The 18101-nt window shown below is 47.8% G+C and overlaps 1 protein-coding gene across 1 annotated transcript in view; it reads left to right on the forward strand.

Annotated features, from left to right (window-relative positions):
• The window catches only part of TDRP (testis development related protein), a 40555-nt gene extending 31854 nt beyond the window's left edge, over positions 1–8701 (forward strand). The window contains exons 3-4 of the mRNA XM_049631851.1: positions 5010–5113; positions 6279–8701. Of these exons, the coding sequence (XP_049487808.1) occupies positions 5010–5113; positions 6279–6624 (450 nt within the window). The 3' untranslated portion in view covers positions 6625–8701. The remainder of the gene's footprint in view (positions 1–5009; positions 5114–6278) is intronic.
• The last annotated feature ends 9400 nt before the right edge of the window (positions 8702–18101 follow it).

Raw genomic sequence — 18101 nt, forward strand, 5'->3', positions numbered from 1 at the left:
AGGTGCTTCTGGGGTTGCTCATGATGCCAGGAATTAAAGAGTTTGCCCTTGCTACCTTGGGGTAACTAAAGCACTTCAGCCTAGCATTTTATTGCCTGAGGAGCAACTGAAGAGAATGCAGATGACTCTCTATTTGGTTTTCAAGTAATTTGGGGACATCTTGTTGGAGATAATGAAGTGTGAGACTGAAGTTTGAAGGATGGCGTGGATAAGGGTCTGTATCCTGATCCAAGGAGGTGAAGTTTGCAGGTTCCCTTGTTTTATTTCTCATTTTATGGACGTGTCGCTGCAGACAGCCCCGCTGAGCACCAGACGTGCAGCACGGCGGCTGGAATTCTGGGCACAGCGACATCGTGTCACCTACATGAGAAGGAAAGATGTTTTTTCTTTTCATAGAACTTTCAGGATGTACGGACGGTTTCCAGTGTATCACAGACTCGGCCGTGTCCCCATGTCGTACATTGCACCTCAGTACTTCCTTATCTTCTAGCTGGGAGTTTGTACCACTTGGTCCCTTCCTCCAATTCCGCACCCCCTCACTGTGCCTCCAGTATCCACAAATCTGTTCGCTTTTTTCTTGAGTTTGTTTTTAAGATGCCATTAACAAGTGAGATCCCAGTATTTGTGTTTCTCTGATTTTTCAGTTGGTACAATCCCTTCGAGGTCCATCCATGTTGTCACAAACAGCGGGACTTCCTTCTCGTTTTATGGCTGAATGCTATTCCCTTGTGTGTGTACTACGTTTCCTTCATGCGCCAGTGGAAACTCAGGCTATTTCCTTATCTTTGCTCTTGTGAATAATGCTCATGCTGCTCTGAAAACGGGGTGCGGGTGCCCCTTCAGTGTCGGTTTTGCCTCCTTGGAGTGAAATGCTGGATCACATGGTACTTCCATTTTCAGTCGTTTGAGAAACCTCTACAGTTTTCCACAGTGGCTGCACCCAGGTACCTTCCCACCAGTGGTTTCTCCCCATCCTCGCCAGCACCTGCAGTTTCTAGTTTTTGAGTCCGGACATTGTGACAGAAGTGCCCCGTATCTCCCTGGTGACGGGTGACGTGGAGCACCTTAGTGTATACGTGGCCTTGGAAAAGTTCCTATTCAGACCTTTTCCCCATTTTAAAATAGGATTATTGTTTTGTTGTTATTAAGGTAGAGTTCTTTATATATTTTGGATATTACCACCTTATCAGCTACATGGTTTGCACATTTTTTCCTTATTCTGCAGGCTGGGGTGTTTTTTGTTTGTTTGTTTGTTTTTTCATTTTGCTGGTCATTTGTTCTGTGCAGACTCTGGTTTGGTCCCAGTTGTGTAGTCTTGCTTTCATTGCTTCTGCCTTCCTTAGGTGTCACACTCAAAAGGCATCACCACGACCCACGTCAAGGGGCTTTGTCCTGTTCTCTTCTAGGACTTCTGTGATTTTCCAGTCTCTTTTTCTTTCCTTCAAAAAATTTTTAAATGTTTATTTTTGAGAGAGAGAGACACACACACAGCGTGAGCAGGGGCGGGGCACAGAGAGAGGGAGACCCAGAATCTGGAGCAGGCTCCAGGCTCTGAGTTGTCAGCACAGAGCCTGACACAGGGCTCGAACCCATGAACTGTGATCATGAGCTGAGCTGAAGCTGGATGCTTAACCAGCTGGGCCACCCAGGTGCCCCGTATGGTTTTCCAGTCTTAAATTTAAGTCTTTAATGCATTTCTAGCTAATTTTTGTGAGTGCTACAAGACAGTGGGCCAGTTTTCCCAAAAACTTTTACTGAGGAAACTTGTCTTTTCTACACTGAATGTTAATGGCTCTCATTAGGTACTAGGTGACTGTGTATAAGGGTTTATTTCTGGGCTGTTGGTTCTGTTCCCTGTGTGTCCTTGTGTCTTTGCCAGTGCCATGGGGTTTTATTATGCCAGCTTCGTAATCCAGGAGCGTGGAGCTTCCCACTTTTTCTTTCTTAGTGGTTTGGCTATCTGGGGTCTTTTGTGGTTCTGTACACATTTTCAGGATTGTTTGTCAAAAAAAATACCATTGGAATCATTCAGGGATCACACTGAGTGTGTAGTCAGCTTTGGGAAGTATGGAGATTTGGGCAGTATCGCTGGAGTCCGTGAACAGAGGATACTCTCTCTCTATTTCTGTCCTCTTCACTTTTCTTTCGCCAGCGTCTTACAGTTTTCAGTGTAGAGCTCTTTCACCGGTTGATTAAATTTATTGTTAAGTAGTTTATTGTTTTTGATGCTGTTGTAAAGGGGAGCATTTTATTTCCTTTTTAGAAAATTCACTTAACATAAAGAAAGGTTACTGAATTCTGCATGTTAACTTGCACGCTGCAGATGCACTGAAGTCGTGGATTAGACCTGACAGTGGTTTGCTGGAGTCTGTGGGGTTTTCTGTATATAAAATCATGTATTCTGCAAACAGAGACAGTTTCACATAATCCTTTCCAGTTCTGACGCCCCTTCCTCCTTTTCCTTGTCCAGTTGCCCTAGCTAGGACATCCTAGGACATTGCTAGGTTGAACAGGGGTGAGCATCCTTGTTTCGTTTTTGATCTGAGAGAAGCTTTCAGCCTTTCACCATTGAGTGCGATGTTAGCTGTGGGCTTGTCATTTATTACCTTTACTCAGTTGTTCTGTTCCTTCTATACCGAATTTGTTGAGTTTTTAATCATGAGTGGGTGTTGCATTTTGTTAAATACTTTTTTTGCATCTACTGAGGTAAGAGTGTTTCCTTTGATTCTTTCATTTATGAAGGGGACTGTGTTTATCAACTTGCATATTTGAACCATTCTCACATCCCAGGGATAAATCTCACTTGACCACGGCGAGGGATTCTTACAATGTGCTGTGAAGTTGGGTCTGCTAGTATTTTATTGAGAATTTTTGCATCTATATTCATCAGGGGTACTGGCCCATATTTTTTTTTTTTTTTTGCTTGAAGTGTCCTTTTCTGGCTTTGCTGTTAGGATAATGCGGGCCTTCCTTGTAAATGAGTTTGGGAGTGTTCCCTCCTCTTTTAGTTTCTGGAACAGTTTGAGAAGGATTAGTGTTAATTCTTTTAAAGTGTTCGGTAGAGTCACCAGTGAAGCCCACTGGTCCAGGGCTTTCCTTCCTTGGGAGACTTTTGATTACGGATTCAGTCTCCTTCGTAGTAATGGTTTGTGCAGATTTTCTATTTCTTCCTACTTCAGTCTTGGTAGGTTGTATGTTTCTAAGAATTTGTGCATTTTTTCGAGGTCATTTAGTTTGCTGGTGTATGTTGTTCATAGTTTCTTACCATCCCGTGGTCATGAGCTATCAGCTGTCACGTCTTCTGTCTTTTACATCAAATTTTGTTCATGTGGCTCCTGTTTTCCTTGGTGAGTCTAGCTAAAGATTTGTCGGTTTTATGTTCTGTATTTCGCTTATTTCTCCTCTAAGCTTTACCGTTTCCTTCATTCCGCCAGCTTTGGGCTCAGTTTGTTCTTCTTTTTCTAGCACCTCGAGACACAGTGTTGGCTGGTTTCTTGCAGTCTTTCTTGTTTCTGTACGAGCTTCCTCTTAGCACAGACAGCTTTTGCTACATCCCCCGGGTTTCTGTATGTGGTTTTCCATTTTTGTTTGTCTCAAGATTTTTGTTTAAATTGCTCCTTTGATCCATTGGCTGTTCAGAAGAATGGTTTTCAATTTCCAGGTGTTCCTGAGTTTCTCGCTTTCCTCCTTTAATGTTGTCTAGTTTTCTACCACTGTGGTCAGAGCTCAGTCTGTGGCACGGGCGTCAGGCCCACAGAGCCGAGTGCCCAGCCGGCCGTGGCTGCACACAGTTCCACCCGCCCCACCGAGTCACACGGGCACTCACCGCCGGCTCCTCTGCTTTGTGGGCCTGCTGCCATCTATCATCTGTCCGTGTGTTCCATGTGACTTCTGCCTCTTCCAGTGTCACCTGTCCGTAGAGACCCCCATCCTCACTGCCTGAACCCAGGTCTTCAACAGATCTGTGAACTAACAAGGATTTGATGTCCCACAGAATGAGCCCGCGAACTCTGACCTTCCTGGTAAAAGAAGCTTTTGGCTTCTGGGGAGGGTGAGGAAGGGCCGGGGCACAGGGTAGAAAGACTGAAAAGTTACAAATGGAAATTTATTAACGTGCAGAAGTTGATACAGAGTCGACAGGGAAGCTGAGAACAAAGAGGACCCCGGGGCTGGACAGCACTGCTGTCCCCGCCCCCCCCCGCCTGGTGACCGCAGCACGGGAGGACGTAGCCGTCTCCCCAGCTCATCTGCACGCTCTGAAAAGGCCTCCTCATCGAGAACAGTTCTCCCATGGGGCGGCCCTGACCAGCTCGCACCCACATTTACACTCAGGATTGGGCTGGACCCTCTCAGGGCTGCTGGGCCATCGGGTCACCCAGCAGGTTCGTTAACGAGCCATTTTCTCTGTTCTCAGATACTGTCGGAAGCCATGGCCATCATGCCGCCTCTTGGTCCAGTGTCCACAGTCACTTTATGTTACATATTTAACATGTCAAAGTATCCGAAAGCTCGGTCTGCCCCCTAGGAGTCCCCCTCTGTTCCCCTCCACTCCCTCACAAACAAGAGAAATCCAGGCCCAGCTCGGTGAGTTCATGCACAAGGCACCTGCTCAGGGGACCTGCCTTTTCCTCCATTCCGTATTAACACAGACCTTTGAGTCTGAGGTGCCAGGCATTGACTGAGACACATCTGGACTGGGACAGACTCAATAAAGTGACCTCCTCTCCAACCCCCCCCCCCCCCCCACGCCAGCCTGGTATGGCTGTCCCAACATAGGACTGTTGGCCAGCCTGTTCCCGGAGCATGGGGGAGTGACCCTGGCGGCCTGGACATGCTGGTGGCGGGTGCCGTGTGTGTGACCTCTGTGGTCACTTACAGCCAGGGGGAACTGCCCGTGTGCAGACACGGCGGAGGAAGGCAGGCCATGCTGGTTTCTTTTCTAACTTCAAGCTCCATGGTTACTGTTTATTTACTACCTCAGATTTTATCTTTTTCTAACCTCTTACTAGGTTCAGGGAGCAAGTTTCCGAGGCTGGAAGGAAGTGACTTCTCTGTTTAATAAAGACGATGAACAGCAACTGCTTGAAAGATGTAAATCCCCCAAGTCCAAAGGGTAAGTCTCCGTGGGTTCAAGTGCTATGGTCTCCAGGGAGGCAGGTGCCGCGGGTGACGTTACCTCAAAACTGTGGTCCGTCCCTCCGTCTCGCGGGCAGATAGGAGAGTTTCCTTCCCCGGGGAGTAGACAGAAGTGGGTTGTACTAGTTTTGACATTCAGGAGACAAAACGAGTAAAATGTTTTTCTGGGAGAAGGTCACAAGGGTGGCTAGAAGGACCTTTTGAGAGGTTATGGAAAAGTGGAAGAAGGCGTTTTCTCAGACGAGCTCTTGAACTCAGAATTGTAAGTGGAACGCGTTAGCCTTCCAGGGCCTGTAGCCGTTCTGGAGATATTCTGGCTTTAAAAAATCAAGGGAAAAAAGTTAAAAATGCAAAGGACTGGTGAACTGTAAAAGATTTTGGAAAATTGAATATATTTAAACTGACATTGACGTTGACTGTAACTGAAATTCTAAAAAGTGTATTTAAACACGAAAATACCAAATTCAGCAACAGCTGAGTGGTATTGCCAATGGCATGTCTGACTGGAGGGGAGTTTCTGCAAGCTGGACCGCAGACCAGGTGCTCAGTTGAGGCCCAAGGACGCCTGGGTGGCACCGTGGCCGTGACCTCTCCGCACGCTCCCATGGCTGGACTGTGTGCACGGGCCCCTCGGTCCAGTCCGGCTGTGGGACCAGCCCCCAACGCACACATCCTGGTGCTCTGCGCCGCCCCCCCACCCCCCACCCCCCACCCCCCCCTGCCGCAGCGTCCTGTCTTCACGGGGCATGGTTTCCACGAGTTCCCCACTCAGTGCTTCAGCCAAGCCTGCTAAGTGTGATAAGCCTGCTGAAGACCGATTTGATAAGAGGAATGTCCATCCCTGTGTTTCTGAATTTGACCCCGCGTTTCTTGTTGCACTCAAAACGCTCGAGTGTCTCCCTGGGAGCCAGCTCTCTGCCTGTGTGCCGCCTGGCCTGTCTTCTTAAAATAACGGCCTTTGGTTTCTCTGACGTGTAGGGACTAAGTTTTCTTTTCTGACTTTCAAGTTTGACACTGTAGGTTTGTGTTCACCTTCTAAATGATTTAAAGTTTTCACCAAAGAATGTTCTGTGCATACAGCAGACCCTGCTTGAGGCCCTGAGGGCCGTGGCCACCGACACTTGCCCTCTTGTCTCCCGCAGAGCTAACTTACGGCTGAGGGAAGAGCTGAAGACAGAGAAGAAATCGGGATTTTGGGACAATTTGGGTTTAAAACAGAACATACAGTCGAAGAAGCCAGATGAGATCGAAGGCTGGGAGCCTCCCCGACTTGCTCTGGAGGACGTGAGCGCTGGGCCAGGCGACCCCGCGAGCGGCCGCCTGTCCGGGCCGGGCTGGGAGGAGGGCGCTGGCGGCTGCAGCAAATACACCAGCCTGGCCAGCTCGGGGAACAGCTCGCGCTGGAGCCTCCGGTCGGCCGGGAAGCTGGTTGGCATCCGACGGCAGAGCCGAGGCCACCTGACCGACGACTGGGAGGAGCTGGAGTGACCTGCGGGCACGCCGCCCCCCGGAGGGGCCCGCGCAGCCCCTCTGGTGGCGTGCGGGCTCTCGGTCTGGTGATTCCCGGTGTGTCCGTTTGCGTCGGGGCGTCCGGGCCTTTCGTGTGGACGGCAGGGGCTCTCCTCTGCGTGCCCACATTTGGACTGTCCCCCTCTGCGGGCTTGGCGGGGGCCCCCAGAGGGTGTGTGTGCATCCGAGGCGGCCCCACGACAGCCCCCACAGCTTGGCGTCTGGCCGCGGAGCCGCCTCGCGCGGTCTTCATCATGTCCCCCGCCCCCCGCATGTGGCACCCGTGCGCCTCTGTGACTCTCGAGACCGTAGCAGCTGCGCCATCCTCCCGTCAGCAGGAGTCTGTCATCCGGGCGCCAGACCAGTCTTCCCGAGGTCACGTTCAGTTGCATTTAACCCGGTTAACCCAGCAAGTTGAACTTCTTCTCATTTTAGATACCGGGAAAGCAGAGGCTACGTTTGGTCAAGCGTGAAATGCCACCACGTGCACACGTCTTCGTCTTGTGCCCTGGGAGGAGGGGTCGCGTGTGCGTGCTGGGTGGTGGCTGTGGTCTCGACCCGCGTGCGCCCTGGCTGGTGACCAAGCGTGCCTCTCACTGGTCTTGAACTTCATGGCTTGATCTTCACATTCTCTGATTGCAGGTTAAGGAACCATAACGTGTGGATCCGTTTAGCCACTGAGTTTAGACACTCTTGTGTCTGGCAAATCCTGACTTGCTGATGGAGTTTAAACTGTATAAAACACTGCAAGTGCCTCTCTGTGATGTCCAGGTGTTGGGTGTTCGAAGGGAGGCCACACAGGTCTCCACGGCAGGTGGCACTCCAGTCTGTCTTAGGTAACGTGGTTTGAAAGAAAAGGCATAGGGGTTGTTTGGGTTAAAAACAAAAACCTCCAGTTACACTGTGCATACCTCTCGTGAAAAACACTGTCCTCCTCCGTGCTGCTCGTTTAACCTTCTTGGGGGTCACCGCGCGGGCCTGACGGCAGGACTCCCAAGGGGGAACAGTGTCCGTCTGTCCTCTATCCATGTAGCTGTCTTTCTCCCGTCTTGTGCTAACTGAACAAGGAGCTTACCTGACCAAGTCTGGAAAGGGGGGCACGTTTTAGCGGTGTTTAGTCCAGTTTGTGTTAGAACCTCGAAATGCCGGGGGTTTCGCGTTGCAGGGAAAGCTTGTTTCCTCAGGTAAATGGGTCAGTAGCTAGGCCGCCACCCCGCGTCCCCTCCAGCTATGCCCACGGTGGCGGGTTTATGCAAGGATTCTGCAGCGGGAGCCAGAGGCCCGGGGAAATAAACACTGTGTCCGAGGCTCTGCGAAGCTGCCTCGTTTGGGGGGGGGGGGGGGGGGGGGTCCCGGCCGGCAGGTGTGAGTCGCACCCTGTGGGCCGCTGCAGAGTCATGTGGGGATGCTAAGTGCCTGTCACTCACCGCTGTGGAAGTCTGTGACGTGGGGTTGGCAACCTCCTCCTTCATAATACTGTTTCTCAAATCTGAAGACAAAGCCAGATGGGAAGTGGAGCGTGCACTGTAAATCATTTTTCCTGTCTGCAAAGATTAATGTAAAAATAAACTCTTCTGTTGCATCTGATTACATGAAAATAAGTATGTTTGTGGTTTTTAATATATTTATTGACGTGCTTTGGGAGAAAAGTATTTTTCCTTGATAAGAATTTACCAAAGCAACTTTGTGTGGTTCACAGGTTAAAGAGAATGTGGTTTTGACGTGGGGTTTTGTTTGCAGCCTGTGAACACGCACCTTCACTGTGTAAAGAGCAAGTGGTCTGTGCTCCTCCTGTTGCTGGTTTTTTTAAAGGAAAGTGAGTGGCTTCAAAGAAAGTTAGAATCCATTCTTAATGCTGAGGTTTTTTAAAAAAGAAAATCAACTTCCTCTTTCATTATTAGTTTGCATGACTATTGGCGTCTACTCCAAGGTAAATGCTCCGGTGACTTTAACCACTATAAAGCTAATGGCACTTTTCTGGATACCTTAAACCTCATTTTAAAATGCAAACAGTACGTGTAGACTTTTTCATAAATAAATGCCAATTTCAACCTAAGTTTCCAAGATGTATCTTTTGCATATCTGCCTTTTTCTGCCCTCGGTCTGTCAGGAGCCAGGTCGCAGCACCTGTGCGTGGGGGAGGGGTGTGCGTGCTCTGGGGCTTAAAGATAAAAGCGTCGTAATAAGCAGTCTTTCCCTTCATGTAGCGAAGCATCAGAAACACATCCGCAACAGTTTTACTTAATCACCTGTTTTTCAGAGAGAGTGGGGTGCGGGGTGGGGGGCCAGAGAAAGAGGGAGACACAGAATCTGAAGCAGGTTCCAGACTGAGCTGTCAGCACAGAGCCTGATATGGGGCTCAAACCCACGAACCGTGAGATCATGCCCTGAGTGGGACACTCAGCTGACTGAGCCACCCAGGTGCCCCAGCACCTTTATCTTTTAAAAAGATGACCATCCCTTAGACATAAGTCTTTGAGAAGGTGGCCCGTGTCAGAGGAGACAGGTACGTACTTCAAGAGCTGGGGAAGCACGCGGGAGATCCGTGGGTCTCAGGGAGCAGGCACTTTGGGGAAGGCACGGGGGGTGGGGGCACTGATTTCCTTCCCTATCCATGGGTGTCCCGAGTGGCGGTTGCGGCCTCTGGAGTTTCCCTTCCTTGTCTCAGTGGAGAGCCAGTCCATGTCCCATCACCCTGGTCGTCCACACCCTGCCTCACCGGTGGGGCCACGTCCCAGCTGCCCCCCAAACCTGCCTGCAGTGCGGGGGTCCCCGTGCATCCTGGGAGCTTCCTCTGCCCGCTCTCTTCTCCTGCTTACTCCTGGTTTCCTGGTTTTTCTGCTTATTCCTCAGTGGGTCTTTCTTTGCCTGTATAAAAGACCAGCAGGTGGCGCACTATTCAGTAAGCCACGAAGACTAATTGGCTAAGACCGCTTTTCTAATGATGGGATACTTTTCAATAAATGTTCACCACCGTCCCTCGGGTGAGGAGCTGAACCCCCGGGGTGGGTTCTGTTGCAAAAGCAGGGCAAACCTCTGATGAGGCGGCGTCAGACATTCCCTGAGCGATTCAGTGGGCTCCTAGGGGCCGGGGAGCCGTCCCCGTCCACGCGTGGGTTGGCTGGCCGCGGAGGACTCGTCTGCTGTCAGGCTGGCCGCGGGCAGGTCCTTGCTGGTTCTAGACGTCGGTTCCCTGGAGCTGGGCTCCCACAGGATCCATTCACGGGCCCAGCCTGGGCCACACTGAGGCATTGTATCCTCAGTACAAGGGGTTCACAGGGGCTCCCACCTGGCCACGGCTCAGGTCCCAGGAGGGCTGGTCACAAGATGCTGGGCTCCCGGCCCAGGTAATTTATAAACTAGGCACAGTGATGATCATAACAACACGCTGTGGGAGGAGTCACGGGAGTGTCGTCTTTCTCAAAACACCCCCACTGTGCTGTGCTGACTCTTCTTTCTGTGACGACCAGACAGGGCAGTCGCAGTGAGGGCAGTGACGCGGCCTCAGGCCACTAATGGCCATCTGGTTGGGAGAACACAGGAGTGAAACTGTCATTTCTTTGCTCCTGGGAGTGTGGCTGCAGAGGCTATGACCTTGGGGTGACCGCAGGGCCGGCTTGGATACTGACTTCCATCGAGGGTCCTTTTAGTAACTGCCGTCAGGTGCCTGTGCAATCGGAGCCCCTCGGTGGGTGTCGGGAGCGCCTGGGCATCCCGGTGTCCCTCTACAGGGCACTTGGCAGGCCCTCCTAAACCCTCAGAGCTCCCCTATCTCGTCACCTCGTGCTGGCAGCTCCATTGTGCTTTGGTCGCACCAGGCTGGCCCTGGGAGCACAGGCTCTGGTTCCAGCACTGTGGTGGGGTCAGCAGCAGCAAGGCCTTCCTCCGGCACGTTGTGTCCAGATCAGGGTCTGCACCGTGTGCGGGTGGAACAAAGTCACAGTGCGCACAAGTGGCTGTGACCAGCCAGCTGCCCAGGCCCAGGGGTTGAAGCAGTGAGGTTGTGTGCGCTTGTATCTAGAGGTGAAAATATAGGCTCGTCAGGTGCGTCATCTGCCAGTAAGACTTTCAGCTCAAACCCTTTCTCTTCCGAGTATTCTTTGACTTTCTCAATGAAGCATTGGTGGCACCTTTCCGTAAGTAAGATGGCGGTCACCCACACAGCCCGGTTACGTCCTTGGTTTTGAAGGCCTGCCCTACACCATCCGCCCCGCTGTGAACGCAGTTCCGTGCACATCTCCTTCCGGGGGAGCCGGGCTCCACCACAGCTGAGGACCTGCTGGGACGGAATCCGTTCTCCTCAACGGGCACCTTTGGCTCTGCTGCAAGCCTCCCCCACCTCCGGGTCTGCATCCTGGCCTCTCACCCACGGTCTCTGATTGAACCAGCACCACGTTCCTCCTCCACGGATCGAAGGACGTTCATGCGGCGATCTCGGGGACTTCCACCCTGGGCTCTTCCCTTTTCATGTAAAAAGGAAGCACTTTCTGTGACAGGCCATCTGACAGCCCGGCCAGCTACCAAGTCACTTTTCAACATTTAGAGAGCGATTCATTTAAGCATTTAGATGTAAACTACAGACATCATGACATTTCAATCCTAAATGCTGTCAGTATACACATCTAAAAATGATATTCCCCTGAACCACCACTGTATCACAGGCACAACAAAATTATTCAAGTAGAGTTTTCCATGTGGCTGAAAAATGTCTTTTTAGCTTCTTTTTCCTCAAAACCAGGATATGGTGTATGAATCGTATCTGGCTTGGTAAAAACTCATAAATGTTAGACATGGTAAGTTAGGGTTAAGTTTCCCCAAGCAGTGGAGGCAGGTCTTCCATGCTGGAGGCTGTGTCCCTTTCCACCATCCTGGGTGGGCGCCATCATCAGGACGTACCCATGCAGGGGTCGGACACTCAGAGTCGTTCTCTGCTGTCGGCCAGGCTGCCTCCCACCTGTAGTCTGGTGGTGGGTCTCCAGAGGTTCCGATCATGTCGCCAGGCCCTTATAACCTCCGTCTGTTGGCCCGGATTCTCAGGTCCACCTCGGCAGCAGCCGTGCTGCGCAAGAAGGATGTTCATTTGGATGGATAAACGTATGCAATTAGAAATGGTCTTAACATGGTTTTCCAGAATTGCAGAGGAGATGTTTTCATTTGGTGATAAAGGCTGTGTATAATTTCAGCTTTCCAAACAACTCATTATTACTGATCTCTTTGGGATTACTTCTATTGACTGTGATTTCCTTACTAAGTCAAGATCAGTGTTAGAGTTTTAGGAAAATATTTATAGGATTTTAAAAAGTGCAAAGTTTATTTTCAAGAAAGCTGAACAAGTCTGGAAGTGGAAGGGGAATACCATTCACTCCAATGGAGTTTGGAGAAGTGGGTTCCCCCCACCCCCCAATCACTAGAATTTCAGAATTCTCCTCCCTGGAGACTTCAGAACTGGTCAGTAGGGTAAATGGAGAGACACCAAGAATTTCTGTTCTGAAAGAAATCTCCAAGCTCAACACATGAAAGCACATGAAGCCAACTTTCCCAGGAACCAGAGGAGAAACCATCCCTGTGGAGACACTCAACTCTGGATGCTCCAGGAGGGCACCACGTCCTCCTGTCTCCCTCACTTTATGTTTGGGAGCTTATGTGTCTTCAAAAGTAACATAAAAATATTGGGAAAATGTATCCAAATATGAATAATTACCTCAAGTAGAATTATGGGTAGCATTTAAAATTTTCTGTGGATTGGCTTTTTAAGAAAGCTTTTTACAGTGGACATATACTTTTTGAAATACCTGTTACCTGTTTTTTTTATTGCAAAAGTAAAATGGAAAATATCAAACATACTTTTCTCTTCTATAAGTAATGGGTTGGCAAACTACTGCCTACTAGCTAAATTTGGCCCACCACCTGTTTTTGCATGGCCCACAGGAATTATTTTTACATTTTTAAATGGTGAAAACACTTAAAAGAATCCTATATCACAACACATGGAAAGTCTATGAAATGCATGTTTCTGTGTCCACAAAGTCTGGCACGTGGCACAGTCACTCGTGGGGAGGCTGCCTGCATCGCGGTGTCGCAGCCAAGCCCTTGGGGGTAAGGCAGCATGTAGCCCACAAAGCCCAGAATGTCTACACAAGTCTGCTAAGCCTGGGTATAAAGTCCTGTGTGTACCCACCCATTCGGCCAGTGATGACCCCATTTTGTTTTATCAAGGTGCCCCTGACTGACCAAAAACATTAAAGTCAATCACAGACATCCTATAATTTTATCATCTTCACGTTGTTTAAATAAAGAAAACAGTTGAGAATTCATCAAGAAGATCGATAATCACACCTGCAGCAAACAGTGATAGAATTGAAGGAGGAAATTGGAAACTCCAGGGTACAGTGCAAAAAACATCAATCCCTCCACTTTCAGTAAGGGATAAAATCCACTGAGTGGTAAATCAATTTACCATACACGTTAACAGAGAGAAGGGAAAAACATGATCATTTCAACCAATGGAGAAAAGCCACTTGGTAAAAAAAAAAAAAAAAAAAAAAAATACTCTAAGATAGAATTCTGCCTGATCTTACAAAGGGACATAAAAGCCCACAACTAACATCCTCCTTATTGACAAAAGACCAAGAGCTTTTCCTCTAAGATCCAGAGTGAGACAAGGACCCTCTCTCACCACTCCTTCTCCACATAGCACTGAAAGTCTTTGCCACAGCACTTAGACAAGAAATAAAAGGCATCCTAATTGGAGGAAGACGCAAAATTATGTTTATAGATAACATGATCTTATTTGTAGAAAACCCTAAAGATTCTTCCAAGACAAAAAAAAAAAAAAAAAGAAGAAAACCAAAAACCACCAAAAAGTGTAATAAACAAGCTCAGGAAAGTTGAAGGATAAAAAATCAGTATCAAAACAACAGATGCATCTATTTATACACACTAACAATGAGAAATCACAAAAGGCAATTAAGAATATTTCATTTATAAAAGGAACAAAGAATAAAATACTTAAGAATAAACGCAATGGCAGCGGCTAAGTATTGTACACCGAAAACTACAAAACGTGGCTTAAAGAAATTAGAGGAGACACAGATACATAGACCCCCCTGTGCTTGTGGGTGTAAGACTTCATATTAAGATGGTAGCACCACCAGATTGATCTATAGATTAAATGCAATCTCATCAAAATCCCATGGCATTTTTTTGCAGAAACAAAAAAGATGGTAAAATTTACATGGAATCTCAAGGGATCCCAAGTAGCCAAAACAATCCTGAAAAAGAACAAAGTTGGAGGACACACACATCCTGATTTCAAAACGCACTATGAAAGGGCACCTGGGTGGCTTGGTTGAGTGTCCAACTCTTGATTTCAGCTCAGGTTATGATTCCAGGATCTTGGGTTGTGGGACTGGGCCTCATGTCAGGCTCTGGGCTGAGCACGGAGCCTGCTTGGGATTCTTCCCTCCCTCTTGGGAGGGAGAGAGAGGGGCTCCCTCTGCCCCTCCCCTACTTGTATGCACTCTCTCTCTGTAAAATGCTACAGTAATGAAAATAGTTTGGTCCTGGCATAAGAACACATTTAGACCAATAGAGACCAATGAGTAGAACAGAGAGCCTGGGAAGAAACCCTCACACCATGATTTTAGACAAGGGTGCCAACACCATACAGGGACAGAAAGGGCAGTGTTTTCAACAAATGGTGCTCGGAAAACCGGATGTCCACACATGAAAGAATGAAGTCAGGCTCTTACCTTCCACCATACCTTTCACCAAATGCCTAAACACAAAAGCTAAATAAAACTAAAAGCCCTGGGCAAAAGCAGGGAGAGAGTTTCATGACCTTGGATTTGTCAGTGATCTCTACAGAGATGAAAAGGTCAGCCAACAACAGGAGAAAGAGAGAAATGGGCTCCATTAAATTGCCAAATGTAAGCATCAAAGACATAACCATGAGAAGACAACCCGCACAGTGGGGCAGGATCTTCAAGTCACAGACCTGTAAGGAGTATCCAGAATATAGGTAGAACTCCTGCAGCTAGACAACAAAAATACAACTTCACTAAAACGTGGGCAGAGGACTTGAATAGCCCTCTCTCCAAACATGACACACACATGCCAGCGGACACATGGAAAGGTGCTCAACATCACTCTTCATCAGGGACATGCGAATCCAAACCACCAAGACACCTCATGCCCGTTAGGGTGGTTACTGTACAGGAACGAACACCAACCTCAGAAGGTGACAAGTGTGGGAAGAATATGGAGAAGCCGGACCGCTTTGGCATTGTTGGCAGGGTATGAAATGGTACAGTGTCTGGGGAACACAGTACAGCACTTCCTCAAAACAGGATTAACACAATTAGCAACTGATCCAGCAGTTCTGTTTCTGGGTATTTATCCAAAGGAGTCAAAACAGAATCTTAAACTTTTTTTTAATATTACATATTTTTGAGAGAGACAGAGGATGAGCGGGGGAGGGGCAGAGAAAGAGGAAGACACAAAATCTGAAGCAGGAACCAGGCTCTGAGCTGTCGGCACAGAGCCCGACGTGGGGCTTGAACCCACAAACCATGAGATCATGACCTGAACAGAAGTCGGACGCTCAACTGAGCCACCCAGGGCGCCCTGTTTTTGTTTTTTTTTTTTTTTATTTACATCCAAATTAGATAGCATATAATGCAACAATGATTTCAGGAGTAGATTCCTTAGTGCCCCTTACCCATTTAGTCCAGCCCCGCTCCCACAATCCCTCCAGTAACCCTCAGTTTGTTTTCCATATTTAGGAGTCTCTTCTGTTTTGTCCCCCTCCCTGTTTTTATATTATTTTTGTTTCCCTTCCCGTATGTTCATCTGTTTTGTCTCTTAAAGTCCTCATATGAGTGAAGTCATATGAGTTTTGTCTTTCTCTAATTTCACTTAGCATAATACCCTCCAGTTCCATCCACGTAGTTGCAAATGGCAAGATTTCATTCTTTTTAATTGCCAAGTAATACTCCATTGTATATATATATACCACACATCTCTTTATCCATTCATCCATCAATGGATGCTTGGGCTCTTTCCATACTTTGGCTGTTGTTGATAGTGCTGCTATAAACGTTGGGGTGCATGTGTCCCTTCGAAACAGCACATCTGTATCCCTTGGATAAATACCTAGTAGTGCAATTGCTGGGTCGTAGGGTAGTTCTATTTTTAGTTTTTTGAGGAACCTCCATACTGTTTTCCAGAGTGGCTGCACCAGCTTGCTTTCCCACCAACAATGCAAAAGAGATCCTCTCTCCGCATCCTCGCCCATATCTGTTGTGCCTGAGTTGTTAATGTTAGTCATTCTGACAGGTGTCAGATGGTATCTCCTTGTGGTTTTGATTTGTATTTCCCTGATGACGAGTCATGTTGAGCATTTTTTCATGTGTCGGTTGGCCATCTGGATGTCTTCTTTGGAGAAGTGTCTATTCATGTATTTTGCCCATTTCTTCCTTGGATTATTTGTTCTCTGGATGCTGAGTTTGATAAGTTCTTTGTAGACTTTGGATACTAACCCTTTATCTGATACGTCATTTGCAAATATCTTTTCCCATTCTATCGGTTGCCTTTTAGTTTTGCTGATTGTTTCTTTCGCTGTGCAGAAGCTTTTTATTTTGATGAGGTCCCAGTAGTTCATTTTTGCTTTTGTTTCCCTTGCCTCTGGAGACGTGTTGAGTAAGGAGTTGCTGTGGCCAAGATCAAAGAGGTTTTTGCCTGCTGTCTCCTCGAGGATTTTGATGGCTCCCTGTCTGACATTGAGGTCTTTCATCCATTTTGAGTTTATTTTTGTGTACGGTGTAAGGAAGTGGTCCAGGTTCATTCTTCTGCATGTCGCTGTCCAGTGTTCCCAGCACCACTTGCTGAAGATACCATCTTTATTCCATTGGATATTCTTTCCTGCTTTGTCAAAGGTTAGTTGGCCATACGCTTGTGGGTCCATTTCTGGGTTCTCTATTCTGTTCCATTGATCTGAGTGTCTGTTCTTGTGCCAGTCCCATACTGTCTTGATGATGACGGCTTTGTAGTATAGCTTGAAGTCTGGGATTGTGATGCCTCCTGCTTTGGTTTTCTTTTTCAAGATTGCTTTGGCTATTTGGGGACTTTTCTGGTTCCATACAAATTTCAGGATTATTTGTTCTAGCTCTGTGAAAAATGCTGGTGTTACTTTGATGGGATTGCACTGAATATGTAGATTGCTTTGGGTAGTATCGACCCTTTAACGGTATTTGTTCTTCCTATCCAGGAGCATGGAATCTTTTTCCATTTTTTTGTGCCTTCAATTTCTTTCATAAGCTTTCTATAGTTTTCAGCGTATGGATTTTTCACCTCTTTGGTTGGATTTATTCCTAGGTATTTTATGGTTTTTTGTGCAACTGTAAATGGGATTCCTTGATTTCTCTGTCACTCCATTGTTGGCGTATAGGAATGCAACTGATTTCTGTGCGTTGATTTTATATCCTGCAACTTTGCTGAATTCATGAATCAATTCTAGCAGTTTTTTGGTGGAATCTTTTGGGTTTTCCATATACAGTATCATGTCATCTGCAAAGAGTGAAAGTTTGACCTCCTCATGGCCAATTTGGATGCCCAGGTGCCCCATTCTTGAGGACATATTTACACACCCATGTTCACAGCAGTCAAAAAGTGTAAGCCACCAAGTGTCTGTCCACAGATGAACAAAACGACAGGATATTATTTAGCTTTAAAGAGTCAGGAAACTCTCACACCTACTACAACACAGATGGACCTTGAGGACATTATTTTAAGTGAAAAAGGCAGTCACAAAGGGACAGATGCTGTGTGAATCCAGGTATTGTATGTATCCAGGGTAGGTCATCCACGGAGACAGTAGATGGCAGTGCCAGGGGCTTGGGACCAGAAGTCAGCGTTTAATGGGGACAGAGTTTCAGTCTGGGAAGGTGGAAAGTTCTGGAAGGGGACAGTGGTGGTGGCTGTTCAATCTGAATGTACTTAATGCCCGTGGACACTTACCAGTGGTTAAGATTATGAATTTTGTGTGTATTTTACCATAATTAAAGTTTTAAAAATGACACTGGAATTTTTTGCATAAAGAGTAGAAAGGTGGTTGTATTTACCCGCGCAAATTCCTCAAAATGACTACCAAATAAAAGTGATTTTTTTTTTTATTCCAAAAAAACAAAACACAGCATGACGTGGCAGGTCGTATCCCAAACAGAAGAGCAGTGTTGGTCGGAGGAGTCCAGGTGCCTGGAGAGCTGCCTCCTGGCTCCTCTCTGGCCGAGGGCCACAAGCCAGTTCTTGGCTGCAGCACTTGCTGCAGGCCTGACCCTGGGTGAGAGGACAGGACGGCGAGGGACACACGGCGGGGTCACCCACCTCTTCCAACGCGGGTGGTCTGTGGGACAACACCTGCTGCCACGCCACCCTCGGGGCTCCAGAGACATCCACTC

The sequence above is a fragment of the Panthera uncia genome, chromosome B1, assembly GCF_023721935.1.
Source record: "Panthera uncia isolate 11264 chromosome B1, Puncia_PCG_1.0, whole genome shotgun sequence".
NCBI classification, from domain to species: Eukaryota; Metazoa; Chordata; class Mammalia; order Carnivora; family Felidae; genus Panthera; species Panthera uncia.